General features: G+C 48.1%; 1 protein-coding gene across 1 annotated transcript in view; it reads right to left on the bottom strand.

Annotated features, from left to right (window-relative positions):
• Window positions 1-24,124, bottom strand: part of SLC13A2 (solute carrier family 13 member 2) — a 29,894-nt gene that overhangs the window by 1,642 nt on the left and 4,128 nt on the right. The window contains exons 2-11 of the mRNA XM_081843740.1: window positions 15,383-15,511; window positions 13,714-13,850; window positions 11,402-11,610; window positions 8,077-8,260; window positions 6,696-6,818; window positions 3,589-3,810; window positions 3,199-3,302; window positions 2,960-3,072; window positions 1,026-1,187; window positions 428-565 (exon numbers count right to left, since the gene is read on the bottom strand). Coding sequence (XP_081699866.1) covers window positions 428-565; window positions 1,026-1,187; window positions 2,960-3,072; window positions 3,199-3,302; window positions 3,589-3,810; window positions 6,696-6,818; window positions 8,077-8,260; window positions 11,402-11,610; window positions 13,714-13,850; window positions 15,383-15,511 — 1,521 coding nt within the window. The remainder of the gene's footprint in view (window positions 1-427; window positions 566-1,025; window positions 1,188-2,959; window positions 3,073-3,198; window positions 3,303-3,588; window positions 3,811-6,695; window positions 6,819-8,076; window positions 8,261-11,401; window positions 11,611-13,713; window positions 13,851-15,382; window positions 15,512-24,124) is intronic.

Here is a 24,124-nt window from a genome sequence, read left to right as displayed (position 1 = left end):
TTCTTTCCGCAGGGCCTGTAAGACAGAGTTGTTCCGCCTGGCCTTTGGCTTGGAATCAACTTGATCCTCTTCCCCTTTCTCCTTCTGTGATGGAACTCCTACTTTGGGACTTCCCTGGCTTTTTTTCTGGCCATGTAGGACCAGTCTGGATAGTTAGCCTTGGTGAAGACTTGACGTTTTTATCCCCCAAAAAGTTTTTGAGTTGAGTTTCCACTGAAATGAGGCTGCATTTGAATGTTTGAATGTTTGAATGTTGTCTTTTAATCTTGTTTTTAAGTTGTATTTCAATCAATTTGTTTTATATCTGGTGTTAGCTGCCCTGAGCCCGGTCTTGACTGGGGAGGGCGGAGTATAAATAATTTATTATTACTATTACTATTACTATTACTATTACTATTACTATTACAACGGCGTGACCCTCACTCACCATGTCTATGACGTGCAGCTGCCCGTAGGAGAAGACGATGGCGTTGGGAGGGGTGGCCACTGGGAGCATGAAGGCCAGCGAGGCGGAGAGGGTGCAAGGCAGCATCACGTAGAGGGGATTGAGGCAGATGGCCTGGGCCTGGGGGCAACAAAAGGCAGGAGGAGATGGGGGGGTGTCTGGCTGGATCAGGCCCAAGAGGGCCCAAGAAGCCCACAAGCAGCAGGAACTCTCCAGCTGTCATTCCCCATTGTCTGAGATTCAGAGGTAGACTGTCCCTGGGCATGGAGGTTCTGCTATCACAAGAGACTTCCATAAGAAGAGCTGGATCAGGCCCTAAAGGACCCGTCTAGTCCAGCCTTCTGTCCTCACAGAGGCCGAGCAGATGCCCCAACGGGAAACCCACAAGCAGGATCCGAGCAATTCTTCCCTCTTGTGGTCTCTAGCCAGTGGCATTCAGAAGCATTGTGGCCTCCAGCTAGTTCTCTCCTCCTCTGCGAATGTCTCCATCTCTCTTTGCAACCCCTCCAAGTGGGAGGGAGTTTCGTAGGTTAACCCCTTTTTGCTGCGCGAACGAGCCCTTCCTTTTTGCCACGCTTACCATGGAAGCCAGGATGGGCAGGAAAAGCGTGGTGGTGGCCACGTTGCTGGTGCACTCGGTGAAGACGGCAACCAGCAGGCAGAGCACAAAGGCGATGGCTGGGTGAGGGATGCTCTCCAGGGGGGTCAGCTTGCTCCCCAGCCATTTGGACAGGCCAGACGCCTGGAAGGAAAAAGGACAAGGGGGGGTGTCATTGATGGAGGACCAGACAGAGGGGCACAGACCCTGGCTTCTCACACAAACGCGGCTCCCCAAATCCGCTTCAGCTGAGATTCCTGTATGGGCAGGACTAGACCCAGTAGTGATGTATGGAAGTGAGAGCTGGACCATAAAGAAGGCTGATCGCCGAAGAATGGATGCTTTTGAATTCTGGTGCTGGAGGAGACTCTTGAGAGTCCCATGGACTGCAAGAAGATCAAACCTCTCCATTCTGAAGGAAATCAGCCCTGAGTGCTCACTGGAAGGACAGATCCTGAAGCTGAGGCTCCAAGACTTTGGCCACCTCATGAGAAGAGAAGACTCTCTGGAAAAGACCCTGATGTTGGGAAAGATGGAGGGCCCAAGGAGAAGGGGACGACAGAGGACGAGATGGTGGGACAGTGTTCTCAAAGCTACCAGCATGATTTTGACCAAACTGTGGGAGGCAGTGGAAGACAGGAGGGCCTGGCGTGCTCTGGTCCAGGGGGTCACAAAGAGGTGGACACGACTCAACGACTAAACAACAACAAGACCCTGGAGGTCCCTTCCAACTCTCCTGTTCTATGATTTTTATTTCTTATTCTTATTTCTTAACCACCCATCACGATAAGGTTCTGCGGTGTCTTGCAGCAATTAAAAAACCCCGCAGCATTAAAAAGACTTCAGAGCAACCTGCAGCCCCAAGTATAGGGTGGGCTCCTAAAATAATATTGTTGCAGCTGAGCTTCCCAGGGGATAATAGAGCAGCCAAGTCATTCATCCCTTGAATGCCAGTTCAGCACGGCTTGTGCGCCCCCTAGTGCTTTGGATGAGTCATTGCTGATGTTGATCTGAGTCAGGTCACTCACCCATCTCGGTGGGACCTCGTGGGAAAGTGAGAGGCAGTGGCGGTGTAGTGGTTAGAGCATCAGACTAGGAACCAGTGAGAGATCAGGGTTCATATCCCCCACTTGGATATAAAGCTCACTGAGTCCCTCTTCCGCTCACTGGGTGTTGTGGAGATTAAATGACGGGGGAGGAGGGAAAACCATCATCATCATCAGTGCTTTTTTTCTTAAAAAATGCTTAGGGGTACTCTCATTTTGACTCAAGAAAATCACCATTTTATAGTTCAAATCGGGAAAAATAAATACAGTGGTACCTTGGTTTGCAACCGTTTTGGATTACAACCACATCAAACCCTGAAGTGTGTGTCCCTTTTTTATTATTGCAACCCTTTTTATTATTATTACAACAAAAAAATTTGGGAGGCCCTATTGGCGAAAGTGCGCCTTGGGTTACAACCTGTTTTGGTTTACAACCAGACCTCTGGAACAGATTATGGTTGTAAACCAAGGTATCACTGTACAATAAACGGACAAAAGTACAAAGGTTCACAACATGTTTAGGGGTATGCGTACCCCTGCGTCTCCCCAGAAAAAAGCAACAACAACAACAGATCCTGAAGCTGAGGCTCCAAGACTTTGGCCACCTCATGAGAAGAGAAGACTCCCTGGAAAAGACCCTGATGTTGGGAAAGATGGAGGGCACAAGGAGAAGGGGACGACAGAGGACGAGATGGTTGGACAGTGTTCTCGAAGCTACCAGCATGAGTTTGACCAAACTGCAGGAGGCAGTGGAAGACAGGAGTGCCTGGCGTGCTCTGGTCCAGGGGGTCACAAAGAGTTGGACACGACTAAACGACTCAACAACAACAACAACAACAACAACAATAGCAGCAGCCCAAGGGGGATCACCTCACTGCCTTTGGCCAAGGCAAAGCCTCCTCCCAAGAGGATGACGATGTTCCAGGGCATCTTCTGATTAACGGTTGGCCAGTCCAGGAGGGCCGGGGTCACCCGGATCTGCCCTGCAATGCAAAGGGTCTGTGAGCCCCTGGGGCTGGACTAGATGGCCTTTGGGGGTCCCTCCCACCTCTGCAATTCTGTGAACCACTTGCAGGTTAGGGGGGCAGCATGGGGGCAGCATTGCTCACCTCCTGGTGGGGTGCGGCTCCGGAAGCTGCATCTGGGCACCTCCGAGGGGATGAGGAATAGCAGCATCGAAATGAAGATGACGACCGTGGCATCGGTGACGTAGCTGTGGGGGAAAGGATGGGCATCGCAGGCGAGGATCAGAAGATGAGTCTGGCTGAGGCCGAATCGGGCCAGAGGGAGCCCATCTAGCCCAGCCTTCTACTCTCACAGCAGTCAAATGCCCCATGGAACCTGGGGGACCAGATAGACTGCCTCTGGAGCTGGAGGTTCTAGCCCAGTTTCCTGCTCTCACTGTGGCCAACCAGGTGCCCCCAAGGGAAATCCACAAGCAGGCAGGACATTTCTAGGCCAGGGCAGGAAGGAGCAGGGAAGGTGTGCCCCTCTCTCACCTCTTCCCGTCCCAGGTGAAGGCGGCACTCGCCCATCCCGGCATGAAGCCTGGCTCCCGGGTGAACCAGAGCAGCACCAGGATGATGAAGAGGACCAGGACGGTGATTTCAGAGAACTTCATGGGCCCCAGCGCCTGGTGCTGGTTCTTGATGATGCGGTAGGCCATCCGAGAGCCTGCCTTCTCCGAATCGTTGGTGCCGCACCCAAAGTTCTTCCGGAAGCTGGAAAGGAAGAGAGAAATAAGATGGGGGCAGGTTGTGGTTCCCCTGGGGGACAAAACCCATTTAAGAGGGGCCATTCCCTGCTTCTGGGTCCAGCTCCATCCCTAGAGACTCGGGGAGCCTCCGTGGCCAGAAGTGCCTTTGACCAAGCGCAGCTCCGGCCACAAAAAAAATTGCCACAGTCATTGGATTGCTGCAATGAGCTCCATGTAGGACTCTCCTCGGGCTCGATCCGGAAGCTGCAATTACTGCTGGATGCTGCAGCATAATTGCTGATGGCAGTGAGATTTGAGATCTGCACAGGCTGCTCATCATGGACCAACTTCATGGTGTTCCTATTTCGGTGCAAACCCTTTTCACAACTTGGGGCCAGTTGACCTGCCAGTTGACCTGAACCCGTGTACACCCGTTTGGCCGCTTCGATCTGCGTTGTGATTCAGGCCACATAATTCCCTGTTCCACATTTGAAATAAATTGCCCTTTTAATGTGGCTGTACTTGGGAACTCCCTGCCTATTGATATCCAGCAGACGTCTTCACTGTACATTTTGGGTTCCTGTTCAATACAATTTCATTCAGAAGCCTGTCCAGATGCTTAGAAATCTGATGCAAGTTTTAATCTGCTTTTAGTCTATTGTTACTTTCACTTATTGAAAGTTTTAGGTTAATCTTGAGGTTTTCTTTTGCTATCAAGCAGAGTATAAATTTTATGAGAGCACTGATAGATAGATAGATAGATAGATAGATAGATAGATAGATAGATAGATGATAGATAGATAGATGATAGATAGATAGATAGATAGATAGATAGATAGATAGATAGATGGATGATAGAGATAGATATAGATGATAGATAGATTAGATAGATGATAGAGATTGATAGATGATAGTTAGTTAGATAGATATAGATGATAAATAGATAGATTATAGAGATGATGATAGATATAGATGATAGATAGATAGATAGATAGATAGATAGATAGATAGATAGATGATAGATAGATAGATAGATAGATAGATATAGATATAGATATAGATAGATAGATGATAGATAGAGATATAGATAGATAGATGATAGATAGAGATATAGATAGATGATAGAGAGAGAGAGAGAGAGAGATGATAGATATAGATAGATAGATAGATAGATAGATAGATAGATAGATGATAGATAGATAGATAGATGATAGATAGATAGATAGATAGATAGATAGATGATAGATAGATAGATAGATAGATAGATAGATAGATAGATAGATAGAGATAGATGATAGATTAGATAGATGAGAGATAGATATAGATAGATAAGAGAGAGAGAGAGAGAGAGAGAGATGATAGATAGATAGATAGATAGATAGATAGATAGATAGATAGATAGATAGATAGCCATGAGCTGGTGTATGGCTGGCAGAGCTTAATGTCTCTCCAACACTGAGTATCTCAAAATGCCTTGTGACCAGTCCCTAAAAGAAGACCTAGCCAGCTGGGCAGAGTGGGTGTCACTGGGCCAAACATATGAACCTCAGCAGCTACCTTAGACCCACTCAAACTCTTTGCTCACTTAGCCTTGCATTGTCTGCTCTGGCTGGCAGCGGCTCTTTGGGGGCCTCAGACTCACCCCCTACCCCAACCCGATTTAGGATCACAGGAAATTGCCTTACACCAGCTGCACTGCAAAAGTCCATACCTGAGGACAGAGCATGCATGCAGAAGGCTCAACCCCCAACGTCATCTCTGCGTAGGGCCAGGAGAGACTCCCTAGCCTGAAACCCTGGCAAGCCATGGCTGCCAGTCAGTGCAGGCAACTCTGAGGTCAATGGGCCCATGGTCTGACTCTGCATAAGGCATAAGGACTATAATAATAATAATAATAATAATTTATTATTTGTACCCCGCCCATCTGGCTGGGTTTCCCCAGCCACTCTGGGCGGCTTCCATAAAAACCAGAGATACACTAAAATATCACAGATTAAAAACTTCCCTGAACAGGGCTGCCTTAAGATGTCTTCTGAATGTCAGGTAGTTATTTATCGCTTTGACATCTGATGCCTTCTTTTTTACATGCTGGTCTTGGGTGGAGAGACAGGAGTGACCTTCTTCCATGTGGGTCTCTCCTGTGTTGCAGGAATTTATGTACAGGTTGGGGGGGGGTTGCCCCTCCAGCAGATATCATGCACATGCAGCCCACTACCAAAACCAGCACAATCGCTTTTGTGACTTTTGTGATTTGTCCCCAAAAAACATTTCATCACAGTTCCTTCCTATCTATTCAAAGGGCCTTTGCTGCACGATACCAAATGCAAGAATTCACTGATAAATGCATCTGTGTACTGGCTCACTGGGAAAACTTCAGAAATTCATATAGGCATATGATCTCAGCTACCCAGCAGCCCCTCTGCCTGAGTGATAATCCCTGGCATCCTGATACCTGAGTGCCAGACAGGTAGCCATTCCAGAAATACCAAACCCAGATGAAGCTGGGAAACAGGGAAATGTAAAGATCTCTTTTGTTCCACTTGATGGGTGTTTGGTGGGGGGCAAGGAGAACCATGGGGCAGGGTCCAGGATGCTCAGATTACTGCCACCAGACCTCCCCTTTCATGATGTAACCATGATGTAGTTTTTTTGGGGGGGTGTAACATGGGGATTAGCAGCTAATAAAAGTTTTGTTCAGGGCTTCGATCTTGTTCCACCTGGTGGCAGGTGGGAGTCCTGTCACGACAGTCTTCAATCAAGACCAAGCCGACTGGCTGCTGTTTTACTCTGGTATTCCTGGCTGGTGTCCTTGTTTTTTGTCCAAGGGAGCCCTCAGATTTCTCCATTAACACCTGCACGAGTCTCCCACCCACATTCCCACCGCATTATCACCTGTGGGTTTTGACTTACTCCATGCCCAGGAACAGCAGCAGCAGCCAGACCCAGGAGAGGATTAGCAGGACCACCATGGTGGGGAAGGCGAAGCTGAACCACGAGGCAAAGTTGACCACGTTGCCATTGTCGGGGAAGAGGCTGGCGAGGAGAAAGGGGAGCCGTGAAATGCGAGCGGCTTGGTTGGCTTGGAGGTGGGTTTGCAATTCATGTCGTTAACCCTGTGCATTTTAATTATTGCACACCTTCCCCCTCCCCGCAGTGGGTGCATTTTGTTCGGTTGCTGAATCGCGTCACAAAATATGGAGGAATAATAGGACAGTCGATTTGGAAGGGATCCCATGGGTGATCTCACCCAATCCCTGCAACACAGGAATTGCAGTTAATAAGATTGCCCGCTGCTTTGATACTTCATGATGGGGCAGCGTAGAAATACTTGGGGGGGGGGTTGTAGAAAACAATTCTATACATGGAAAGAATCGCAGCTAAACATTCCCTGACAGGCGATTATCCAATCTCTCTTTAACCAAACCAATACAACCATGTGAAGAAGAACGAGAAGCTGAAATGGACAGATTCTCATCCATCCCTGGTTCTGAGTCAGGGACTCTTCCTTCTCCTTATGAGTGTAGCTCAAGCAGAGAACAAATGGGGGTCATAGAATCGGAAGGAACCCACAAGAGGTGCCGGTCTTGACCTTTAAAGCCCTTTGTGGCTTAGGGCCCTCGTATCTGCGGGACCGCCTCTCCTGGTCCATAGCTGTCAACTTACAGATTTGAAAATAAGGGACCAGCAGCCTCGAAAATAAGGGATCAGCAGCCAAAATAAGGGATTTTGCGAGCACAGGTATGTTCAACTTCTGAGCCCCTCCGAGCCAAAGGCAGAAAGCCCAGCCAGCAGCCAAACGAAGCCTCAAGCGGTGGTTCCCACAGCGCAGCAACCCGGCAAAGGGGATGCAGCAAGGAAAACCACCGTCCCCTCTCCGCTGGGAAGCGCTGAGCAAAGGCGAGTCCCCAGGCAACGCAGCCGATTTGATCGGCACAAGGCATGCAAGCTCCACCTCCCAGTCGTTCTTAAACTCCTTATTGGGTGAGCAACGCAGCCAAGCAACACAGTTGGAACCTCCCTCCTCCCTGGCCGGCAGGGAGGGAGGGAGAGGAGCTGCTTCCTTTGAAACCCAGGAAATTTAAGGGACATCATCAATAAGGAACAGCAGCGGGACACAGCGCTGGGATATGGGACTTTCCCACCAAATAAGGGATGGTTGACAGCTATGTCCTGGTCTACCCCGCAGAGGACCTTAAGGTCCATGAACAACCATTGTTTAGAGGTCCCGGGCCCTAAGGAAGCCAGGCTATCCTCCCCCAGGGCCAGGGCCAGAGCCTGACTCGGTACTCACTCGTCCATCTGCCCCTTCATCACCAGGTTGGGCGTGGTCCCCGTCAGGGTGGCGATTCCCCCAATGCTGGCCGCGTAACACACCGCAAGGCTCATTCCTTTGCACAAGGTCAGGTGCTTCTTCTCCAGCTGCTGCTGCTCGTGGGACACTTTCTCCTTCTCCACAGTCACAACGTGTCCGTTCACTGCGGGAGGCGAGAGAGGGGTTGGTGAGGGGGAGAGAGGGGCAGTAAGGCTGGCCCAAGCAAGGTTGGGGGAGAGGCAGCGGTAGCCTAGTGGCTGGAGCATTGGGTGAGGACCTTGTTTCTTCATTTAACCCTTTTACATCGTTTTGTGTTTTTTTAAAAATAATATTTATTGGTGTTTCAAAAAGTTACAAGAATAAAAGAAAAAACAGAAAATACAAAATACAGAAAAAATAAAAAACAATTAAAAACAAATCCATCTTTCCATATCTTATCTATCATTTGCTTGTTTCCTTGACCTCCTCACACCTCCCTTTTTTGTAATCTAGTTCATTAGTTGTTTCAGCAAATCCTTTCCTTCTTTGTTTTTATCTTACTAATTTATCTTAATATATTGTAACTTTACATTCTGACCTGTTGACAATCCATTTTTACTTAATCCTTTATAACATTACTGCTAAAACCACATAGCTTCATTCCAGCATCCTTCTAACATTCCTTAATTTTACAATGTTTCTGTAACAGATAGGTAGCCGTGTTGGTCTGCCATAGTCAAAACAAAACAAATTCCTTCCAGTAGCACCTTAAAGACCAACTAAGTCAGTTCTTGGTATGAGCTTTCGTGTGCATGCACACTTCTTCAGATACACTGAAACAGAAGTTTCCAGACCCTTCTATATAGTGAGAAGGTGGGGAGGGGTATTACTCAGAAGGGTGGTGGGAATGGGTGATTGGCAGATAGCTGTGATGAGCCTGTTGACGACTCTTAACGACTGCAATAGGTCTTACAGGAAAAAGCAAGGGGTGAAAAGGTGAAAAATGGCTTTGTCATGTATAATGAGATAAGAATCCAAGGTCTTTGTTCAGACCAGGTTTCTCCATGGTTTTAAGTTTGGTGATAAGTTGTAATTCAGCAGCTTCTCTTTCCAGTCTATTTCTGAAATTCCTTTGTAGTAAAACAGCTACTTTGAGATCTTGTATAGAATGTCCTGGGAGATTGAAGTGTTCTCCTACTGGTTTCTCTGTCTTGTGATTCCTGATGTCCGATTTATGTCCGTTTATTCTTTGGTGTAAGGTCTGGCCTGTTTGTCCAATATAGAGAGCTGAAGGACACTGTTGGCATTTTATGGCATACACAATGTTAGACGATGAGCAATTAAATAGTCCCGAGATGGTATGTGTGATGTTGTTGGGGCCAGTAATGGTGTTGTCCGGGTGTATGTGGCAGCAAAGTTGGCATCTGGGTTTATTGCAGGCTCTGGTGCCAGTGTCCGTGTTAGGTCTGGTTGTAGTATTATTGTGGGTTAGGAGTTGTTTAAGACTGGGTGGCTGTCTGTAGGCAATGAAAGGTCTTCCTCCCAGAGCTTGAGAAAGAGAACTGTCATTGTCCAGGAGAGGTTGTAGATCTCTGTTTCTGTAGATAGACTTTAAATTTCTTCCAGTCTTCTTCTACTGACTCTTCTCCCTGGTCTCGGATTCTGCCAGTCATTTCCGCCAGTTCCATGTAATCCATCACCTTCATCTGCCATTCTTCCCGGGTGGGTAGTTCTTGTGTCTTCCAATACTTTGCAATGAGTATTCTTGCTGCTGTAGTAGCGTACATAAAAAAGGTTCTATCCTCCCTTCGCACCAGTTGGCCGACCATGCCCAGGAGAAAGGCCTCTGGTTTCTTCAGGAAGGTATATTTAAATACCTTTTTCATTTCATTATAGATCATCTCCCAGAAAGCCTTAATCTTTGGGCACGTTTCACCAAAGGTGAAAGAATGTTCCTTCAGTCTCTTTACATTTCCAACATTTATTATCAGACAAATGATATATTTTTGCAAGCTTGACTGGTGTATCACTGATATATTTTTGCAAGCTTGACCTGTATATCATTTTCATAATATTCTCTCTTAAGGCATTACATGCCGTGAACTTCATACCTGTGGTCCATAACTGTTCCCAGTCAGCCAACATAATGTTGTGTCCAACATCTTGAGCCCATTTAATCATAGCAGATTTCACCGTTTCATCTTGAGTGTTCCATTTCAACAGCAAGTTATACATTCTTGACAAAATCTTAGTTTTGGGATCTAACAGTTCTGTTTCTAATTTTGATTTTTCCACCTGGAAGCCAATTTTCTTATCCAAATTATATGCCTCCATTATTTGATAATAATGAAGCCAATCTCGCACTTTGTTTTTTAGTTTTTCAAAGCTCTGCAATTTTAATTTATCTCCCTCTTGTTCCAAAATTTCCCAATATTTCGGCCACCTTTTACATCGTTTTGTATGATTTGTGGTATAAGTTGTTTATTTTAAAGTTATCGTGACTTTTTATATAGGATCTGATTGTTACTCTTAATGTTTGATTTGTGTGTGTGTGTGTGTGTGTGTGTGTGTGTGTGTGTGTGTGTGTGTTGGAAGCCACCCAGAGTGGCTGGAGCAACCCAGCCAGATGGGCAGGGTATTTAATCATCATCATCATTTATTTATTTATTTATTTATACCCCGCCCATCCGGCTGGGTTTCCCCAGCCACCTCGGGTTAAGTACTTAATTTGTTCCGGAGGTCCGTTCTTAACCTGAAACTGTTCTTAACCTGAAGCACCACTTTAGCTAATGGGGCCTCCTGCTGCTGCCACGCCGCCGGAGCATGATTTCTGTTCTTATCCTGAAGCAAAGTTCTTAACCTGAAGCACTATTTCTGGGTTAGTGGAGTCTGTAACCTGAAGCGTATGTAACCTGAAGCGTATGTAACCCGAGGTACCACTGTACAATTGTCTATTAAACATTAAAAGCTTCCCTAAACAGCAGTGCTTCCGGATGCGAATTGCTGAAAACCACAGGAGAGGAGGGGGCTCTGCTTGGGGGCTTCTCTTTTGGTTGGTCCCTGTGAGAAGAGGAGGCTGAACTAGACAGGCTCCCTATGGCCCGATCCAGCTCTTCTTACAGAGCTCCATTGCAATTGCAGAGCCTCCATCCCCAGGAACAGTCTACCTCTGAATACCAGACAATGGGGAGCGACAACTGGAGAGCGCCGGGTGCCGGCCTAGATGTTCCCCCTTTGGCCTGATCCTTCTCCGGGGCTCTTCTGACGTCCTTCCGGTGGCTTCAGAGGAAGGAGGGCTGAGTGACGGTCCTGAACCCGACCCTACCTTGCTGGTGGACGGTCTCCTGCAGCTCAAAGCCTCCATTGACGGTCCCCTTCTTGGCCACGGCCTCCTTGGCCTGCAGCCGCTCCAGCTCGGACCTGTGAAGCTGCTCCAGGACGGCCTGGGCGATGGGGACCATCATGGCGGTGGTGGCCGTGTTGCTGATCCACATGGAGAGGAAGGCGGTGACGCCCATGAAGCCCATCAGGAGCCTGTGTGACAGGAATTTTGAGGTCTTAGATAGATGTTAAATGTTCATAAGTGTACCAACCAAGCCCGTACATAGATCAGCACAGGAAGGCCGACCTGGAACCATTTTTTATTCCCAAACTGTCTCAAAGTTACCAAATGTTTTCTCTGCAAGGTCAAAGGAAAATGGACAAGACTCCCCATTGTCTTATCCTTCACAAATCCTGTCTTAAGGTTATGTCTGTGTTTGGATAGGGTGTGAGCCTGTGACCTGGCCCAGGAACTAAGTATTTATCATTGCAAAAGACTGGCCAGGCTCCCCAGGGTATCCAATCAAGTGACCATTAACAGGTGGTCTGCCAGACAGGAGATAAACAACGCACTCAGATTTCTGTTGTAGACCACCCTTTCTGTGATGTATCTGGGGGTGGTGGTCTTGAGGTACACCCCTTTCTGTGATGTAGGTATGATGTATGGAGGGGTGGTCTTAAGCTCCAGGATGGGCAATTTCAAAAGTCTTTATAATGCCTTGCGCGCCATTGTTCTGGGTTCCTCCTCTCTCCTGCGGGTGAGGGGAGCACCCTGTTGCAACAGATCAATAAAGATCAGGCTCACTAGCTGCTTTGCTTCTCAATATTCTCTGGTTGGCCTCTGTTATTTTCTCCTACCAATAGGGAACGTACGTAAGGACTCTATATGGGCTCTTGGATACCCCATAAGGGAAAAGGGGAATTTTTGTTTACAACACCTGCCATGGATGGAGACCCCGCCTGAGATGGGGTGGGCAGAAGGCTGGCACTCAGCTCCTCTCGCCACCAGAGCAGGGCGGCTCAGCCCTAATTGGGGATGCTGGACGGTGGAGGCCAAGGGGCCGCCTGCCATGGCCCTTAAGTGTCGGGCTTTGGAGAAATGGCTCCCTCCCCAGCTTTGGCCGTGCATCAGCAGAACAAAGCCATTAGAGTCTGTTGCAGGAATTTATGTATAGGTTGGGGGGGGGTTTGCCCCTCCAGCAGATATCACGCACATGCAGCCCACTACCAAAACCAGCACAATCGCCTTTGTGACTTTTGTGATTTGTCCCCACAAAACACTTCATCGCAGTTCCTTCCTTTCTATTCAAAGGGCCTTTGCTGCACGATACCAAATGTAATAATTCACTGATAAATGTCTCTATGTACTAGCTCACTGGGAAAACTTCAGAAATTCATATAGACAGGTTAGCTCAGCTACTCAGCAGCCCCTCTGCCTGAGTGAAAATCCCTGGATAATCGCTGATTCCCGGACTGTCTGCAGGCCGCATTTAGAAGGCAATTGGGCCGCATCCGGCCCCCAGGCCTTAGATTGCCTACCCATGCTCTAAATGTATGCTGCTCCACTGTTCCTGGGCAGCTTCAGGACCCTGGTCAGGAGCAAAAAGAGGGGGAGTTTCCCACCATCCCTCACCAGAGCTGTAATCCTCAGTCTGGTCTCTGACATTAAGAATAAAGCAGGGTGCCAGTCCTCATGGCTCTGAATTAAGAGCCAGTTTAAAGAGAACTTGGGCCCAGCCAGCTCAGTGTTGTCTGCACTGGCTGGCAGCAAACACTCCAAGGGGCTTTTCTACCTGGGGAGGATGGGGGTTGACCCTGGACCTTCTGCATGCAAAGCAGCTGCTCTGCCACCGAGCTATGGAGCAGAGGGAGCTGGCTTATGCCGAGTCAGCCCAACTAGCTTGGGATTTCCTGCACTGACTGGCAGCAGCTCTCCAGGGTTTTGGACTGGGAGGCCGGAGATGCTGCTAGGGATCAAACCAGGGGGGCCTTCTGCATTCAAAGCAGATGCTCTCCTGCTGAGCCACAGCTCTCCTCATACAAGAAAGGCAAAATTCCTTTCCCTGTGGATCTGAACTCAGGGTTGATTTAAATAGGAAGGAAACTGCCTTATGCTGAGTGAGGCATGGTGCTTCTTGCACTGGCTGGCAGCAGCTCTTCAGGGACTTAGAGGCAGGGGCGATTTCTCCCGGCCCGAGATGGTGACGCCACTAGGGATTGAACCATGCAAAGCAGGTGGGGTGCCCTGACTCTGGGCCGCCTCCAGAGCCTGCCCCCCCCCTTCCTCATTCCCTCTCTCCAGGCAGCATGACTCACAGGCCTGGCCGGACCCCGATGAGCAGCAGGACACGGAGGGCGATGCGCTTGTGCAGGTTCCAGTGCTCCACCGCGATGGCCACCAGCAGCCCCCCGATGAAGAGCATGTTGGTGTCCTTCAGGTACTCCATGCACACCTGTGGGGAAGGAGGGGGTGTTAAATATATCAGTTTAATCAAGCCTATGTTTGAATGCATTGTATTTAACATGCTCTGCAGAGAGCTTTGCATCAGGCAGGAGGTTACACTCTAGGTAAATGCGGCAAGGAGAGGCTCGGTGAGCATGGTGAGTGGTGGCGTCACAGCAAGAGATGGAACCACCAGCAGCAGCGGCAGTGTTGAACAAGGAAGTTGTTTAGGAGCTCCCTCTGAGATCGGAGAGAGGATAGATCCTGGACTGAATTAAAGAAGACTGACCCCATTGCTAGTTTGTTTAGAGCAATGTGTTACTTTGCGTTTCTGTTTTGTAACTAGTTTAAGACTGTTTTGCAGTAAAACTTTTTGGAACTTTTTCTTGTGGTGGAGAGCACTCATTTCTACTCTGCACAAGGTCCAGATCAGGGATTCAATTTGCAGTGGGGGGGGGCATTGACAGCCAGGAGAGGCTATAAGCCATGGGTAGGCAAACTAAGGCCCGGGGGCCGGATCCGGCCCAATCGCCTTCTACATCCGGCCCGCACACAGTCTGGGAATCAGTGTGTTTTTACATGAGTAGAATGTGTCTTTTTATTTAAAATGCATCTCTGGGTTATTTGTGGGGCATAGGAGTTCATTCATTCCCCCCCGCAAAAAAATATAGTCCACCCCCCCCCCAAGGTCTGAAGGACAGTGGGCCAGCCCCCCTGCTATAAGCCTCTCTCTTGCCCTTTTAGCGCTGAGCCAGAGTTTCCAGGCCACTTACTGATTAATAAAAATACTGAAATTTATATGCCACTTGATAATGAAGAAAACCAAGCTAATCTCAAAATGGTTTCCAAAAAACAATAAGACAATAATATTACCCATAAGAAGAAGTAACAACAATAATTTAACACTTTCAAAAAGTGAAAAAACAGCAAATTAAAAACAGATTAAAAGTCACACCAGCTTTCTAAACTGAAGGTCTGATTTAAAGAGGAACAGAGGAAGCTGCCTTTACGCTTAATCACTGCAGTAGTCCATCTAGCTCAGTATTGTCCACTCAGACCGGCAGCAGCTCTCCAGGGTTGCTGGGAAGAGGTCTTCCCAGCCCCTCTGGAGACACTAGGGATTATGCGTTATGCATGCAAAGCAGTTGTCCTGCCACAGAGCTACAGCTATTCTGAAAACAAATTAAGATTCTAGTCCTCTTGAAGGCCTAATTAAAATGAAGCTGACTGAGTCAGAACATTGGTTCATCTTGGCTCAGTTTTGTGTCCACTGACTGGCAGGGGTTTTAGGCAGATGTCCCTCCCAGTCTCAGCTGGGGACACCATTAGGGCTTGAACCCGGGCCCTCTGCATGCCAAGCAGACGCTCTCCCACTACGCTGCAGCCCCTGAGGGGTTATTGAGGGCCATGCTTTGTTCTCCCCTGGCTGGAACTGATGGGAGTTGTGGTCCAGGTGCAAACAGAGGGCGCCAGGTCATGTCAGCCCTGCATGGCTGGCCAGTTGCAAAACCGAGAGCCTCTTTGGTCCGGCCGTCTCCTTACCGTGGTGGAGTCCATGATGCCCATGAGCGGGAAGAGGATGACGGGCAGCAGAGCAGTGACGGCCAGCGGCAGGGCCTCTGTGCACCAGAAGAGCGCCATCAGGATGATGGTGTAGCCACATTGCGCTTCCTGCAAGGGAGAGGCAGAAGAAATGAGAAGGGTCATTTTGCATGAGCTCATTGCTGGAGGAGTTTGCAATAAACTCAGTAAAAAGGTAAAGGTAAAGGGACCCCTGACTGTTAGGTCCAGTCGTGACCGACTCTGGGGTTGCGGCGCTCATCTCGCTTTATTGGCCGAGGGAGCCGGCGTACGGCTTCCGGGTCATGTGGCCAGCATGACTAAGCCGCTTCTGGCAAACCAGAGCAGCGCACGGAAATGCCGTTTACCTTCCCGCCAGAGTGGTACCTATTTATCTACTTGCACTTTGACGTGCTTTCGAACTGCTAGGTTGGCAGGAGCAGGGACCGAACAACGGGAGCTCACCCCATCGCGGGGATTCGAACCGCCGAGCTTGTGATCGGCAAGTCCTAGGCTCTGCTGTGGTTTAACCCACAGTGCCACCAGCGTCCCTAATAAACTCAGAACATGCCATCTATAGGGGGTGGGGATGTAAGCTGCTTCAAGATTCTCAGAATTTAATCTTGACAGAAATGAGAAATGTTACCAAAGGAACCAAGGTCCAAAATTAATGTTACTGGATATTTTGGGGGCACATTGTCAAAAGCAGTGCTTTTTTTCCTAAAAAAAGAAAAATGTTTAGCGTTTTCCTACTCATATTGAAATTCTGGCCCTCAATGAGGCCAAACTTAGATTCACAAAATGTTTAGCGGTATGCATACCCCTGTGTACCCCCCAGGAATAAAAGCACCGGTCAAAAGAATTGGTCTCATATATGATCTGGGCAGCACAAGTCGTCATCGCAACTCAATGGAAAACAGCCCAAAATATTACACTGACCATTTGATAGCACTCACTTGGGAATATTGTTGTTCTTATTTCCACTGCTACAATTCTATGACTCTATTTATTATTATTTATCTGAATTTATATACCACTCTTTAGCCAAAGATTGTCCAGACAGAGGTCATTATACAAGGCGACCCGGGCAGTTTCTTTGCCAAAGCCAGGCTGAAACCCCAAATGAAATCGATCTAGAAAATCAATTTCCGCCAACAGCACCTGGATCTGGTCATGACAAAACGATAATGGAGAAAATCACACAAAGATTGCAATTTCGGTGAGGACATTTCTTTGTGACATGCACAGTGGGACCATCTTTTTCAAGATAACTGTTGGCACAAGCCTGGCAAATCTGGAACTTGACTCGATAATCAGATAACACCGATATTCTTCACTTGGACTTTGTTATTCTAACCCGCGTGCAACTGTGCTCATTCTATGTGCCTGTTTTATTGTTTTGTTTTTCATCCTTTACTTTTCACCTGTTGACATAACCGTTCTCTCTGTTTTATATGTGCCTGTTTTATCGTTTTGTTTTTCATCCTTTACTTTTCACCTGTTGACATAACCGCTCTCTCTGTTTTATATACAATATAAAATGAATTTTATTTTTAAAAAAATATTTACCCAAAAAAGTGGGGAGGGGAAGGGAGTTTTGCAAAGGGTCCATGTCTGTATCAGTGTCTGGGAGAGAAGAAGAAGCAGGAGATTTTGCAAAGTAAGACACTTTGCAGAGCCAGGATGGCTTAGTGGTTAGAGTGTTGGCCTAGGGCCTGGGAGATCAGGGTTCAAATTCCCACTCAGCTGCGAAGCTCTCGCTGGGTGTGACCAATGCACACTCTATTTAAGACTTCCCCCAAAGGAACCTGGGAACTATAGTTCACCTCTCACAGAGCTACCATTCCCAGTACCTTTGGGGGTGAAAGTTCCCAGGATTCTTGTGGGAGGAGTTGAATACGAATACAAGTGCTTGAAATGAGTAGAGTTGGGCTTCTTGTCTATTACCCCCTGATTATAAATGTGTGTGGCCAATTTGGCCTGCAGGTGGTGATCTTGCTGCACCTAACTCTGCTTTGGTTAAAATAAATAACGGGGAGTCCCTGAAATGGCCCAGAAATTGGGGGTGGGGGTTAAAGAGAAGGGTTTTCTTTCTGCCAGACAGGAGATAAACAACACACTCAGATTTCTGTTGTAGACCACCTTTTCTGTGATTTAGGTATGATGTATCTGGGGGGTGGTCTTGGGTTATACCCATTCTGTGATGTATGTTTGATGTATGGAGGGGTGGTCTTGAGCTCCAGGGCAGGGAATTTAAAATATCTATATAAGAGCAGGCACACCTTTGTTCTGGGTCCTCCTCCTTTCCTGTGTGTGAGGGGAGCAACCTCTTGCAACAGATCAATAAAGATCAGGCTTACGAGCTGCTTTGCTTCTCAATATTCTCTGGTTGGCTTCTTATTTTCTCCGACCGATGGAGAACCTACAAAGGACTCTATAAGGGCTCTTGTGTCCCCCATAAGGGAATAAGGGCAGATTTTTGTTTATTACTCTTTCTTTCTTTCTTTCTTTCTTTCTTTCTTTCTTTCTTGGGCGCCACATTCACAACAACCCTGCAAGGTAGAGTGAGTCCCCTTCTTGGCAAATGAGAGGGTGTGGCTTTCCTGAGGATGTCATGCTCTGCTTGAAGGGGGGGGTGGCAGAGAGAAGGAAGTTGCCAGCTCTCTCTGTTTTCAGCTGTGCCTCAGATTCCACTCCCCCCCCCCCAAGGCTTGACTGCATACCGTAATTTGTTTTTAAGGTTTGTAGCTGGAGATTGTGTCAACAATGCAGAGCATGAGCGAGAAAACTCTTGCCTCAAGGTCCACTTTCCTTCCCAGGGAATTTTCCGGTGACCGCATGCCTGGTGTGGGTAGGGCTGCAGACAAGCACAGGTAAAGCAATGGATGGCCCGACTCGGTCCTGCATTCCTTGCCCTCATTCAAGCCACGCAAAAGTCCAAGGTCTCTATACATACTATTGCAGGAATTTATGTACAGGTTGGGGGGGGGGGGTTTGCCCCTCCAGCAGATATCATGCACATGCAGCCCACTACCAAAACCAGCACAATCACTTTTGTGACTTTTGTGATTTGTCCCCACAAAACACTTCATCACAGTTTCTTCCTATCTATTCAAAGAGCCTTTGCGGCATGATACCAAATGTAAGAATTCACTGATAAATGTATCTATGTACTGGCTCACTGGGAAAACTTCAGAAATTCCTATAGACATGTGAGCTCAGCTCCTCAGCAGCCCCTCTGCCTGAGTGATAATCCCTGGCATCCTGATACCTGAGTGCCAGACAGGTAGCCAATCCAGAAATGCCAAACCCAGATGAAGACAAAAGGGTGTGATGAACTTGGCTGGGAAACAGGGAAATGTAAAGATCTCTTTTGTTCCGCTTGATAGGTGTTTGGTGGAGGGCAAGGAGAACCATGGGGCAGGGTGCAGGATGCTCAGATTACGCCACCAGACCTCCCCTTTCATGATGTAACTGTGATGTATGAGTGATGTGGTTTGGGGGGGGGTGTAACATGGGGATTAGCAGCTAATAAAAGTTTGGGTTCTCTTTTGTTTGGGGCTTCCATCTTGTTCCACCTGGTGGCAGGTGGGAGTCCTGTCACGACAATCTTCAATCAAAACCAAGCCGACTGGCTGCTGTTTTGCTCTGGTATTCCTGGCTGGTGTCCTTGTTTTTTGTCCAAGGGAGCCCTCAGATACAATACAACCCATCCCTCTGTTTCTCCACCCAGGTTATTATTACAGAAGCTCAAGAATTCACCATTGCAAGCAGGAGGGGCACTCAGGGAGAGCGTGGAGCAGGATTGCGGGGCTTGGAAAGAAGACTGGAGCCCTTGAGGCAGGAGGGGGCTATTGGGGGGGGGGGCCTTGGTGGTCAGAGGCAGCAGCACTTCTGAGCACGAGTTGCTGGAAACTGCAGAAGGAGAGAGCTGCTCTTGCACCCAGATATCCTGCTTGTGACCACTTAGGTGGCCACTGTGAGTGAGGACAGGATGCTTCTCTAGTTAAGTTCCCATTGGCCTGATCCTGGAGGGTGGAGCATGAGGCACCTAATCTTAGGGTCATGGGCTCAAGTCTCACCACGTTGGGCAAAGATTCCTGCATTTCAGGGGGTTGGACTAGATGACCCTCGTGGTCTCTTCCACCTACGATTCCTTGGTTCTTCTGATGTACCTGTTTGCAAGGGGGGTGGCTTAGGGTGAGCCCCAATGGCCAGCTACCCACACGTGGCTGGGTGGAGAGGAAAGGTGGACAAGGCTGCTTGCCTGTTGTTCTGGTCATGTTCTGGTTTCTTTTGACGAGGAAGGATGGGCCTCTCATCTCTATGAACATCATGATCAGGGCGGTGGGCCCATCTAACCCAGCATTGTGTTCTCACCGTGGCCAAATACCTCCAAATAATCCAGATAGACTATCTCTGGACCTGGAGGCTCCATCGGAATGTAATAAGAGCACTGCGCTCACAGTGGCCAGTCAGGTGCCCCAAAGATAAGCCCACAAGCAGGATCCGAGTGCAACAGTATTCTCCAATTGTTGTTCCCAATAATAATAAGAATAATAAATTTTATTTATACCACGCCTTGCCTGCCCAAACTGGGCTCAGAGCAGCTAACATCAAATATATGACACATTACCATAAAATCAAGCCATCAGTTAAAACACATCTTAAAATCAAGTCAGAATCAAAGTGAAATCCAATCAGATGGCAACCCGCAAAATAGGAATGAGGACCTTAAATGCTCACCAGGCCTGACTGTTTATACTGATCTCATATGAGCCTGTGAGAAAGGTTGGGGGGCCACTTTCATGCCAAGTTCTTATAAGGAGAGAGGGGGAGTCAGATTGGACCCCGGCCAAAGGCCTGGCGGAATAGCTCCATCTTGCAGGCCCTGCGGAAAGATGCCAAATCCCACAGGGCCCTGGTCTCTTGTGACAAAGCGGCCCACCAGGCCGGGGCCACAGCCGAAAAGGCCTTGACCCTGGTTGAGGCCAGTCTTATTTCCTTGAGGCCCAGGACCTCCAAGATGTTACTATCTTGTATTCAGAGGTAGACTGCCACTGGACATGGAGGTTCTGCTATCACAATGGACCTCCTTAAGAAGAACCTAGATGGATCAGGTCAGTGGTCCACCTAGTCCAGCCTCCTGTTCCTAGAGTGGCCAACCGGGTGCCCCCAAGGGAAATCCACAAGCACAAGAGCAACATTCTCCTCTCTTGCGGTTTCTAGGAACTGGTATTCTGAAACCTCTGGAACAAGACAGATCCAGCCCTTTCTTTGGGCTGTGGACCAGGAAGCCTCTTTTGTTTCTCTAAATTGTTGTGCTCTCTGCCTTGGCTCAGGATCCTGCTTCCTGGGTAGCAACAGAGCGAGAGACAGGTGAAGAACTTCCTGAAACCAACAGCCTCTTATCAGTCACATCATCCCCATTAATCTCTGTTTTCCTCCTCCTCAGCTGACTTCAGCACAATGCTCTGTTTTATTGCCCATTCTGCGGCATGAGCGTGCTGCCAAGGGCAGAAGAGTTCACTGCCCGCCCCGCAGGGTTGGTGTTTCTCCTCCCCTGTTGCCACCCGAGATGGGTCTCTTGCTGGAAGAAAACCCTGAGGGCCGGCCGATGCCTAATGCCCTCGAGGCTAAACAGCCACAGAATCCTAGAATTGTAGGTCTGGAAGTGTTTAACCTGCTGAAATGCAGAAATTGCAGCTAAGGAATCTTTGACAGATGGTCGTCCTCAGTTAAAAATTGTCCAAGGAAAGCAAGACCCCCACTTTCCAAGGGAGTCCGTTTCACTGCTGAAAAGCTCTCACCATTAGAAAGTTCCTTTTTTTGGTAATTTGACTCCACTGCAGCCAGAGGCAGTGTAGTGCAGTGGTTAGAGTGTTGGAATAGGAGCTGGGAGAGACCAGGGTTCAAATCCTCCCGCTCTGTCATGTTGGGTGGGTCTTGGGGCTCAGTCGCTGCCTTTCAGCCTAACCTGCCTCACAGGGTTGTTGTGAGGATTAAACAAGGCCCTATGTTCATGTTCAGCCCGGACACAGAGGTCCAGCTCTGAGGGCCTTCTCGTGGTTCCCTCACTGCGAGAAGTGAGGTTACAGGGAACCAGGTAGAGGGCCTTCTTGGTGGTGGTGCCTGCCCTGTGGAACGCCCTCCCACCAGATGTCAAAGAGATAAACAACTATCTGACATTTAGAAGACATCTGAAGGCAGCCCTGTTCAGGGAAGTTTTTAATGTTTGACGTTTTATCGTGTTTTTAATCTGTTGGAAGCTGCCCAGAGTGGCTGGGGAACCCCAACCAGATGGGCGGGGTACAGATAATAAATTATTATTATTATTATTATTATTATTATTATTAGGAGGGGGAGTACCATGTATGTCACCTTAAAGCTGTGATATAAATGCAATCGATAATCACACAATCATAGACTTGTAGGGTTGGGAGGGACCCCAGCGGTCATCTAGTCCAACCCCTTGAAATGCAACAGCAACAGATACAGTAAATGGAAACGGAATTGGATTCCCCCCCTCACTTCACAGGATATTACAGGTGGTCCTATCCTGAGAGGGGCCACTTTGCCTCTAGGAAAGAAGGTCGGAGTCATTCCTTGGCTGAGGGCCGTGATATTTAAGCAGGCTTGCAAGTGCATTTTAATTGTGTCTCGTGGACGTGGTTTAGGAGGCACTGCCTGGCAGTTTTTGCCCTCTTGTTTGGAGAGTTTAATTGGCTCAAGGCAAAAACAACTTTCGCTGATTTACACAACCTCATTTATGGTCCATCACCGCTTTATGGCTGCTTTATCACCTTGGCAGATTCAGCCTGTGGTGGATGAGTAATGAGCAGTTCTGGGTTTGCTTTTAAAACGGGACTGTTTACTCTGCCTTGTGCAAAACTTGCTTTTTGCTATGACAGGGGCAATCAGAATAAGGGCCACTAACTAACTGCTGATTCGGGACTTTAAATTGTGCTTTTATATCAAATTTCCTTTTCTGCGTATACTGTAATGTTTTACGGTTGCTATGGCCATTGGCTAATGCGAATAAAGTTTTATCTGTCTCTCTTTTCGCTATGACAAGAGGCAGAAGAAAACCTCCCTTGCTGGGAGATTAGATAAATTTATTGTCATTGTCCGTATATACACAGTATACACAACAACGAAAATCAAACACCCAAGACCGGATTCACATACACATTTGCACGTATCTCCAACACTCTCATCCTATTCAGACATAATCTATTAAAACATACATAATCCAGAATATAACACAACCTATTAAAAGCATAGCATAACCTAAAACCTATCTCATTCCTTACTACTCACTGCTTGCTATTTCTTACAACTGGCCCTGAGATCATTATTTAGTGCAATCAGAGCTCTTGGATAGAAACTAAACCGGTCTTCGGAGTGCCGAGCCGCTGCAAGTGCTTGCGCCGCCATCTTCTCCTCTTCTCCAGGACCAACAAAAGAAAGGACTCTTTTCACACAGCATGGTGTTAAACTTTGGAACTCCCTGCCACAGGAAGAACCTCATCTTGTAAAGTAAACCTGTACCATGGCTCCCTTTTTATTTGTCTTTTTCTAAATTGCAGCTCACCAACAGTTTGGGGCTAGAAGCACATCTCTGGGGTCTCAGGCAGAACTCATCTCTTTGGGTTATTATTATTTTTAAAAAAACTAGAGGTGTTGAGGATATTTCACCTTGGCTCTTCTGTATGCAAGGGGCTCTAACACCGAGCTAAGGTCCTTCAATACCCCCAGGTACTTCCTCTTGAAACCAGCCCTTTATCTGAACTCATGAGGACTAGAATCTTACTTTAGTTCTAGGAAAAGGCCCACTGCTCAGTGGCAGAGCTCCAACTTTGTGTACGGAAGGTCCCAAGTTCAGTCCCCGGTGGCATCTCCAAGTAGGGCCAGCGAAGAAAGACTCTCTTCCTGAAAACCCGGGGCACTGCTGCCAGCCAGAGTCTGCAATACTGAGCGGAGTGGACCAAGGGTCTGGCTTAGAATAAGGCCACTTCCTCAGTCCCTATTTGAATCAGACCTTAACTCAGAACCATAAAGACCAGAATCTGGACTTGAGTTGGGACGGGGCAGAGGAGAACCTGCAGGTAATAAAGGACAAAAGTTCTGGGCCAATTGCTGGCGTGGAAACAGGAGATCAGGTTAGTCACGGACTCTTCTGGTCTCCTCGGAGCAAAGAGGTGAACTCTGGCCCCTTAAAGTGTAACTTCTGTCTGCCCAGCCGCTGCCCTCTTGACCCCTGCCAGGGGTCAAAGCATCCCAGGCTTAAAAATTGATAGACAGCTCTCCCACGCTCCCTTGTCACCTTCTTTGTGGGTTGAAAGAGACCATGCAGGACTTTGATTTAAGGAGGGCCATCGCCCAGTTGCAGAACACCTGCCTTGCATGCAGAAGGTTCGACCCCTGATGGCCTCCCTACGTAGGACTGGGGAGAGCGCTCGTGTGAAACCCTGGAGCAGGCATAGGCAGACTCGGCCCTCCAGATGTTTTGGGACTACAACTCCCATCATCCCTAGCAGTGGTCAGGGATGATGGGAGTTGTAGTCCCAAAACATCTGGAGGGTTGAGTTTGCCTCTGCCTGCCCTGGAGAGTCAGTTCAGACAGCACTGAGCAAGACAGAGCAGTGGCTCTGACTCAGTATAAAGCAGATTCCTGTTTAAACCAGAACAATGAGGACCAGAAACTTAGAATCAAAGAATCGT

Source organism: Podarcis erhardii (genome assembly GCF_964252035.2).
Source record: "Podarcis erhardii genome assembly, chromosome: 16".
NCBI classification, from domain to species: Eukaryota; Metazoa; Chordata; class Lepidosauria; order Squamata; family Lacertidae; genus Podarcis; species Podarcis erhardii.
This window is presented reverse-complemented; position numbering and strand designations above follow the sequence as displayed.